The 10,124-nt window shown below is 36.1% G+C and overlaps 1 protein-coding gene across 1 annotated transcript in view; it reads right to left on the bottom strand.

The window, feature by feature from the left end:
- Nucleotides 1-523: 523 nt before the first annotated feature.
- Nucleotides 524-10,124, bottom strand: part of LOC6043009 (zinc finger protein ZFAT) — a 155,230-nt gene continuing 145,629 nt past the window's right edge. The window contains 2 exon segments of the mRNA XM_038254872.1: nt 524-768; nt 825-987. Coding sequence (XP_038110800.1) covers nt 574-768; nt 825-987 — 358 coding nt within the window. The 3' untranslated portion in view covers nt 524-573.

The raw sequence follows: 10,124 nt of genomic DNA, 5'->3' as shown, positions 1-10,124 counted from the left end.
AAAAAAAAGCATAGTGAACAAGGGGTCAATGGATGCAACAATTAATTGAGTGTTATAAATCAAACATTTTTTAAAGTTTTTGTGAAATTCAAAGTCACAATTTAAGGACACTCGTCAAGTTAGCTCTAGATAAAAATATGAGTAACTTTTGTTTTGATATTTTGGTAGGAAAATATAATGCATTGTTTTTTTTTGGTTTTTTCAACATTTCATAAAATCGGATAAAATACACAAGCCATTTGCAAAGGAAATGCAAAAAAATGGCTTCAAATGTTCTGTAGATTCTAAACATTTTGAAGTATATCCAGAGTTGTATTTCTAGATTAAATTTTCAAAAGGTCCTATCTGCATAGAAAACCCATGATGGATAGGTTGTTTTGAAAATTTAACCTAGATTTGAAAAGATCCTATAAACATAAGAAATCCCATAGCTTATGGGACATTTAAAAAAATATAGCTATTGTGTTAGCCTAGTTTAGTTTTTGGAAGTGTCATCATTTTGTAAAATAATTTGATTTTTCTCGCAATTTTATTTTACTTAGGAGAAACATATAACAAAATATGTTTCGCCTTTTAAATTCGCGCCACCTGGGTTGCCTTTTCCGAGGTGAATTTATGCACTCCCATCAAATGATCTTTGTAGTCTTTGCTAAAGTTCGATTTGAACACGTTCGAGCCCTGTTCATCGTGCAACGAGCAGAATTTGCACTCGTACAAATACTTTCCTTTATGCTTGGATGTCGAAATCACGTGTTTGCGGAGATTTTCCTGTAATGATATGAAACATTAGATGAAATAGACTAATTCAACAAAATTATGCTTACAATGTTGTTGCAGCTGTAATCACAATGTGGGCAGGAGTACGGTTTGGTTCCGCTGTGCACCAAAAGATGTCTTTTCAAATGTCCGGGAACGCGCGTCGCAAAGTCACAACTGGCGAAATTACACTTGTACTTTTTCTCGGAGTCTCCATGGCGCTGATAGTGTCTGTAATGAGGGAAATTCAATTATTTTTTTCTCGAAATTCTTTAAAACATAATTTTAAATTGTCGGTTAACGAAGCTAGATTTTATCACATTTTGGGACAGATGCACGGCGATAGTCACTTTCGCAGGAATGTTAACTTTTTATCATTTCAAACCAATCATGTTCCATTGTTTTCGCAAAAAATAACCACGAACGCAAATTTCGCCCGGCGGGTCACTCTTTCCAGGACGAATAATGCAGGGAAAAAACCCGAGCTTCTCTCTCCAGCCATGGTAAAACACGTAAACGAATTAAAAGCCGCGATCGATCGATCGCAGCCGCCACCGCCGCCGCAGAATGAAGAAATCGTGACTTATTTACTGACCAAAAGCGGGCGCATTTTGCCTCTAATTTCTGCGCTACCAGAACTTCTGCGAGCAGCAGCAGCAGCATCATCTCCGGGTTGATCTCCTGCAGGTTCCCTTCCTTTGTTCTCGACGACGAGGACGACGCAAATCTTCTTTGCAAGTACTTATGGATGGTACATTCCAAAGGGTTCGGATTGACGACGGGACACGTGGAATGTGGGCAAACCCGAACTTTTCAGAGTTGTTCAAAATTGGGTAAAAGATATTTTTATTGAATATAAGAAAAGATTTTGATCATTACAAGTAGCATCTAGAGTAGCATACAAAAATCTTACTTCTTTGATAATTAAAATAAGGGAGCATTCTTTTATTACGTAACGCAAAAAAAACGGATTTTTAGACCCCCTCCTCTCCCTCGTAACAAAATTTCCATACAAATTTTAATAAATTTGTATGGAGCGTAACACGACCTCCGACCCCCCCAACTGAGTTACGTAATAAAAGAACGCTTCCTACGATCATCTTAATATTTTGTAACGTTTTTGACCACCTTCTCTTCCTTCTTAAGTTATCCAAATATAATTTAAATGAAAATTTAGTTAGGCTGTTGTAAATTTGTAAAAAAAATGCGTTTCCCTTTAGTGATTTCCATACAAATTTTAATCGCTTGCGCCGATCGTAGTCTCATCAATCGGTCCCAAATTTTGGGAGGTTGTTTGGGACCCCAAATAGGATAAAAAATGGCTTTGATAAATTTAAGGGGATTAAATAATACATCTTCTGAGACATTGTGTTTTTCGGAAAATATAGAAATAATTTCAAACCGGGACCGTGGTGTAGGGGTAAGCGTGATTGCTTCTCACCCAGTCGGCTTGGGTTCGATCCCAGACGGTCCCGGTGGCATTTTTCGAGACGAGATTTGTTTGACCACGCCTTCCGTCGGTTAGGGAAGTAAATGTTGGCCCCGGTCTAACCTAAAGGGTTAGGTCGATAGCTCAGTCCAGGTGTAGGAGTCGTCTCCCTGGGTCTTGGTGGAGTCGCTGGTAGGCGGTTGGACTAATAACAATCCAAAGGTCTTCAGTTCTAATCCCGGGGTGGATGGAAGCTTAGGTGTAAAAAGAGGTTTGCAATTGCCTCAACAATTAAGCCTTCGGACACCTAGTTTCGAGTAGGAATCTCGCAATCGAGAACGCCAAGGCAATGCTGTAGAGCGAATAATTTGGTTTTGAGAAATAGTTTCAAATGAAAAAAAAAAAACAAGCTTTACTTTTGAAAAGGTCTCCAAAATTGATAATTTTCCTTATTTCACAGTTTAGACCAAATTATATATTTTTTTAAATATTTTCATTAAATTGATCAGAAAATTCCACAAAAGTTTATTTTTTTAACATTTAACTTCGGAACAATAGTTTCCGAGTTATCGTCAGTTGAAAATTACAGGCTAATTAGGTGACACAAAAAAATCATCAATTCGAATTCTTTGTGAAGCTATATCTCAGATACGAACAGCCCAATTTTCAAAATTCTATAAAGAACTTTTCAACTTTTCAAAAATAGCATGTGTGTGTGATTTTTTCTTCAAAAAGTATGTTTAAACGCAAAAAAAAAGAAAAGAAATCTGAAACGTGTATCTGAATGTAGCTTGAAAACAGCACATTTTATCAACAAACTGTAGAGTACTTTTCAATTGCAAATTCGATTTAAAAATATAATATAGGTATTTCATATCACCTATACCAGATTTTAAACTATGGCTCAGAATATAAAAAATAAAAATGTAAAAAATACGTATTTCAGGAATTAAAAAAAATCAGAAATATTTTTTCTCCGAAAAGTCCTAATCGTATCCTAAAACATTGCCAAAGACACCAAATCAATCAGAAAATCCCTTCTAAATATACAAAATTTCATACATTTACATACCCATTTTGTATGACCAGCCTCCAAAATTGTATGGAAACTTGTAAGGAAAAAATAATGATGGAAAATTGTCTCTTTTTCATACTTCAATTCAAATCAATTTTTCCCACTGTCCAGCGCTCAACACCAAACGGTTGCCCCACGATCATATAAATTATACCTTTGATGATATCATGTATCGATAATAGTGTGCACCGAGCATTTCCCTATATATTTCACCCCCCTCCCTCAGTCGTCCATCTCTGTTTTCCTTTTTTTTTTCTTCCCTTACCTTCGACGGGACAACACGTTTTATTCAAAGTGCGCGCGCCAGGTTCCGCACCGGCCGCCCCAATTGCATCTTGGGATGCATATTTTTCTTCTTCTGCCGAGTAGTTGATGGCCGTCAGAGGAAGAATCGCGTTCCAGCGAAAAACAGTAAGCACGCTGGGTCTAAAGAAATGCTTCGTATTGAATTACAATAAAACGCGATTTAACACATTTTTGGGATCATTCGACAATCGAACACCGGTGGCGGGGTTGGGGGCGATTTAAGTGGTGGCTCCCCAGAGTTGCAATTGCAGCAATGTGCAACTTTAAAGAGGGAGAAAGGAGGAGCACTTGTAGAATCAGTTGAAAGGGGAATCAAGTAGTGCGAGGATCGTTGGGGTGAAATGAGGAATTTTTAAAACCCTTGCTTGATACGTAAATGGTTCAATATTTTTGATAAGTACAGATGATTAGTTTAATGTTTTTTTTTAAAAACACAGTATACTTTTCAAGTAATTTTTATCGAAAAAACTTGTACAATCGAATGCAATCTATATATGAAATACAAACGGAATGGTATGTAACCATACAGACCTTGGTACACAGCAAAAAATCCGATGGTAAAATCGTATGCAAAAGCATGCACATCACCTTCGTCAAAATATACACTTAATATTACACACTGCATGTATTTTTTTTTGCAAACACAAAAAAAAATGTTGCAACCGACGGGATTCAAACCCAGCACCAACAGTAAGGACTGGCGCCTTAGCCCACTCAAACATCAGACCGATGAAAAGTTATAAGGATAAACGCATATATGAGCTTGACACTTCAGTCAAGTAGGTTTCCCATAGGGGGATGGCGTCGCTATTTTTAGACTACGACCACTTTTTCTCATCGAAGCCGACTACTTTATCGACTTAATTTTGCTGGGCGAGATAGGACGCCGTCTATTTTTAGACGATGACTCAGCACTTTTCCACTCTTGCACCTCAAAAAAACAGGTGGCAGCACGATGTAACGCCACGTCCCTATACTGATGGGCTATATATTTCAGGGTGTAAAATCACATAAAATTGCATAAAATAATGCAATATTTATTTTACACCCAGGCCTTTTACACGCAGCTGGATTACTTTTTTAGCTGTGTATAGAGATGTGTCCAAAGTACCTCAAGAAGAAGTTTTCAACAAATTTAGAAATGTTTAAAAAAATGTTTTATTCAAAATAAAATGAAAGCTTTAAAGTCAACTTTTAAAAACATTACAATTTTTTTCAGCGTCCTGTTTAATTTTAACGATATTTGATTATTTGGGTGGACGATTCCCGTGAAAGATAAAATACTACTTTTGGTTTTGTTTTTATTTTGAATTAAAATGTCGATTTCGTTACAAATTAAATAATTTTTGCCTTTTGAATTAAAATTAAGATTTTGTAAAAGGAGATAAAAATCTTAAAAAAATAAGTTTCGCTTGATGGTTTTACAATATATTAATTTAAGAGAAAAAGGTTTATGAACCTAAAAAAATCCAAAATCAGCTTTGTAAAATCCATCGGTTGATTTTGTCCTTTTTATGTTTTGTATTTTTTGATTTAGCTCACACTTTGTTTGACCCTAAAATATGATCAGAGAAGCCATTTTGTGTCAATGGAAAATCTGTATCTTTTTAAAAAAATTCTGATCGATTTGGTGTCTTTGTTAAAGTTGTAGATCCTGACTTTGTTTTCGCAAATTGTTTTATCAATATCCCAAAATCCGTATATTTTTTTACGTATTTTTTAACCATGAACCACCTGTGAAATTTTCTTTTCGAAGAAAAGCTTAATTTTACGCCCTTTTGTCATGTTAACCATGATTCCAAAATTTTCAAGATATAATTTCGAAAAGATCAGAAAATTTTAAAAAAATTAACGTTTTTTATATTGAAAATTGGACCATTAGTTGTTGAGATACTGGCATAAAAAATTGGAGGGTTTTTTGGGTAAAATTTTGAGAACTTCATTATTCCCTTTTGATTTTCTGTTATCTTTGCTGTATGTCAGCAACCAATCTTCAATGTTTCTTTAACGATTTTTTTAAATTTCCTGAACATTTCGAAAACAAATATTTTTAGAAGTGGTCTCGTTACGTCAAGCTCATATCGTCGCTGTCGTGCCCACTTGTCGCACGTGCATTTTGGGCCAAATTGAGTTAAGAACGCCATTTTGTGCAGCTCACCTCTTGACCTTCACAGATCCCCAAAATTTGATTTCAATTCTGAGATATTCAATAAAAACCGAAAAAAACATCGTGCATTGTTGTCACTCTTCATATGAAAGAAGTTTCAATCTTGTCGTGCTGTCTTGACACATCTTGAAAATTGATGTTAGAGCGACAACTGGCCAAAGGGATTTAAGGTCAGAACGCGTTTGACACAAGTACATACCCGACATTTTTAATTATAAAACGGGACTTCAGCAACCAAATTCAACCAATGGTGGAACGGGACAATGCACAGAATGGTCAACCAAACAAAACGTGTTTGTTATTGTTTATATTGCGTGCTCTATTTCTTGTTTATTCAAACATTGAAACGCGTTTTTCTACGTCAACGTCAAAAAGCGACGTGCGATAAGATAGCACGACAACGTTGATATTCAGGATTTTTGCTTAGTATGCCCACGGGTACAAGCCCTTAAATGCCCGCAAAAATGTAATTTGTGTTACATCCTACTGTATAGAAAATTGACCGAAAAACTTCTGTACCTCAACTTTTTCCACAGATTTCGCTGCGTTTGGCGCATCAACAAACAGAAAATTTGCATGCTATGCTTCCACACTGTAAGGATAAAAAATGCGAATCGTGTCGCACTGCCAAACGCATCTTGATCCGAGGAGCACCACCGAACCAAACTTGGGTCAACACTGAAAATGGTTCCCTAGAGGGTCTTGGTGACAAACAAGAACCGAATGGAATTTGAAGGTTTCGTCGCGGTCCTTTTTTCGCGGTTTGTTCTCAGATTTCTCAGTGCTTTCCACCCGTTTGTAAGTACACCGCATTTGCGTACATGGTCGGAACTCCAATTCCTTTTGATTTGGTAGGGTAAGCGGGCACGGTTTGGACCCAAGAATGCGGTGGTCATTTCAAATGGAGAAAAAAGGACTGCTGAGCAAGATTTGTACGGATACCGCAAAGTTCCTTTCCTTGGACAGGTATTGCGATTTGCGTGCCAAAGTGAAATGGTTGGAATTTTTTATCTGCTTCACTGCTCTGGTATGTTGGTGGTTTGTTTTGAGGGAAAGTATTTCACGTGTAGCGTTTCGTACTAACAAGGGTGTAAATTGCGGCGAACTTAGCTTGCTGACTACATGCATTTTTTGTTCGAGCAAAATGGGTAATTATTTTCAGAGGAATTATTCATTACGCATAAGCAATTTTGGGTCATTCCTGGTCAACTAGGTACATTTTTGAACTCGACCTTAACCGATTTGTACCAAACTTGAAACGTTCATCTATCGATAGTTAACAAAATTACAAGTTTGGTGCTGATTGGAATATCCCTTTATTTTTGGCACCGCTTTCTGTTTTGACGATTTTCTAAAAAACATTTTTTTTTTAATCATAACTTTGCAACTTTTTGAGAAAAACACTTGTCCAAGAAATTCGATAAAAATAAAATTTTAACCCATAAAAACCTCCTTATATTATATCTTAATGTTTTAAATATAAAAATTAAGTTTTGACCGATTCCTTATATTTTTATTTGTTTTATTTTAACACCATCGTGTTCACCGGACCATTTTACATAATAATCAATGTAAACCTCAAACTAAAATGAACTATTGGCGAGAAACAGCGAGTTTACTGAATAAAAGTTTGATTTTGCGTAGTTTTATACTTTCAACCCCCGGTGGTTGGTCACTTTTTCGTTTGACACTTTTTTAGTTTGTACCCCGTTGGTTAGTCAAAGTCAAACTAAAAAGTGACGAACTGTCACTTGTTACAAGCCGCTCACGCAAACTATCAAAACAAACGTTCGGTAGTGTGTGTGAACGCCGTGTAAAAGGGGTGTCAAACTAAAAAGTGACCCCGTTCGTTTGACAACAGTTGATGTCAAACCATTCGGGTTTGAGTGTAGTTTAGGAACAACCCTAACTGCAAAATGGGCAAAAAACGGGGGAATTTTAATGTTATTATTATTTTATTTTATTATCATTAGCATTATTATGCATTCCATAGCGGCGATGAGGAGTGAAGGAATTTCACGAGATTCACCAGCACCACCAGCAGTAGCTGGCAGCATTAAAAGTGCAGTTGCAGTTTTGCATGCCCTCGGTAAGAATGGCCATCATCATCAATAAATTCATATCTCTCTCTCGGAGGGAGGCAACCGGCCTCACTGTGATGCTGGCTTGGCTGGGTTAATTTGCTTGGCGTAGAAGAAATGCAAAAAAAAAAACTCTCCTCGTCGGAAGAAAAGGGTTGGAATGGCGTCTGGCGTAATATCACGATCAGCACATTATTACATGCTTTCTTGGCGGGTAGCGGAACAGAACACAATGGACGTCGTTGCACGGTGTTTGAAGTGACCATCAATGACCAGAGGAACAAAGGAGCAAACAAAAATGTACAAGTACAAGATAGGGAGCGTTCATTGATGGGCATTTGCACGCGTTGATTTTTACCATATTTGAAAATGTGGAAAAAATTATGTAATGTATTTGATTTGTAGCCTTTGAGTGGAAACTAGTATGGACAAACCAACGACGCAAAATGACTTCTTTGGTCATAGAAAAGGACCCTAAAATTTTAAGAGCATATAAAATTACAGTCCAGACTCGATGAACCGACGCCTCGATTATCCGAAGTTAACATCAAATTCGAGTTCTGCGTAAAATTAGTAAAATTTCAATATTTGGTTGCCTTTTAAATTAGAAAATGCATTTTTTTAATCGATCATCACGGCCATTTCGGCGGTTCTCGGAGCTACCCCTGAAATCAAAGATTGACCCATCACTAGGCTAAATTCGAAGCTAATAACTTTTCAGCAAAATATCCTAAAAATATGGTGTCTTCGGGAAAGTTGTTGAATGAAGGTTCTTGATCTCAGAATTGATAAAGATTGGACGACTATTGCGCCGTCCACAGGTAAAAAAAACTGAAACAGTTGCTTTTCTCCATACATTTCGACGATTTTTTTCCATACTAACTTCAAGCGATTAGCGTGGTCAGAATGAGCTCAAATTTGAAATTTAGCCTAGTGATGGGGCAATCTTTGATTTCCGGAGGTAGCCCCGAGAAAGCCCGGATTTGGACCACGCTACTGTACATACTGTTTAAAAAATTCAAAAGATTTTTGAATCAACCCATACATGCTAAAAATGATTGTAAACGCAAGGGAATGCATTTTAATTTCCATTCTAATTTAGAAGTTTGATGAAAATATTTGTTTTGTCTCCTGATTTTTCTAGCCAATTTCAAAGAGGAAAGCGAGGGGGGGGGGTCTGGGGGACAAATACTTAAAAAATATTTGTACTAGTCTTATAGTTAAAAAATATGCCTTCTCTAATTAATTGTTTATATTGAGTATTTTCAAACATGTTATCATTTTACAATATTAAAGCCCAAATTATGCCACTTGCACAACGATACAAATTAATTAATAATTAAGTTTATGAAAATCAGCCTTTCCCCCTTGAGTAATAAAGGTAGAGAACCACCTTTTTAGGGGTCAACGAGGCTTTTTTGCGCTAGATTTAGGATTGTGTAAATTGTGGATATAAAATTTGAAAAAAACTCGGAAAAAATCTAAAATTTTGTCAAACTAAATTTCATTTTTTTAATACAAAATAAAATTTGTAATCGATAAATAATCGATAATGAGCATCGTTTTCAATTAAAAAGTAATTTCAGGTTATATTTTTTTCAAATAGTTGAGAATATTCCGGATCTGGTACATTTCGCCGAATGTCGTTTCGCCGAAGGTCGTTTCGCCGAATGGTACGTTTCGCCGAATGGACATTTCGCCGAATTTTTTAGGTTCTGTTTGGGGGTCATCCAAAAATCACGTTGACGCTGAGGGGGTTGTGTGGGGGTTGTTTTTTTTTGTTAAGATTTCGACATTGTATAAATGGTTGAGAGATGGTCTCTTATGCTATTTAATAGAAAGTGTTTTTAATTTCATGTATTTTAAAAATGCTCTTTTTTTAGTTTTTTTGTTGTTGTTTTTTACTGCTTAATGCTTAGTAAGAAAGAATTACATCCATAGTTACAACAAGTTTAACAAAGACAAGATTACTGTAGGGGCAAACACTTTTAGAATAGTTTTGTTAGACTCTTTTTTTGTTTAAAAAACTGCTGCATAAATTCACAGACAATATTCAAAATTATTTGTTTGAAAAAGTGTGAAAAAAAAATTTCAAACAGTGGATAATTTTTCCACAGACATGTACATTGAAGTCAGATTTTTTAAAGAACTGCTCATGTTCTTTAACCCTCTACAACCTAACCCCGCCTCTAGACGGGCTTCAATCTAAAAAATCGCCAAAAATCCATTTTCCAACCGATTTTTGATCTTTAAAAAGCATTGGAAAGAAGAACTCTTAAAATTTTAGAAAATTTCAGGGTTGGGAGTTTA

Source organism: Culex quinquefasciatus, chromosome 2, assembly GCF_015732765.1.
Source record: "Culex quinquefasciatus strain JHB chromosome 2, VPISU_Cqui_1.0_pri_paternal, whole genome shotgun sequence".
NCBI classification, from domain to species: domain Eukaryota; kingdom Metazoa; phylum Arthropoda; class Insecta; order Diptera; family Culicidae; genus Culex; species Culex quinquefasciatus.
The sequence above is the reverse complement of the archived record's forward strand: the minus strand, read 5'-3'. Positions and strand labels throughout refer to the sequence as shown.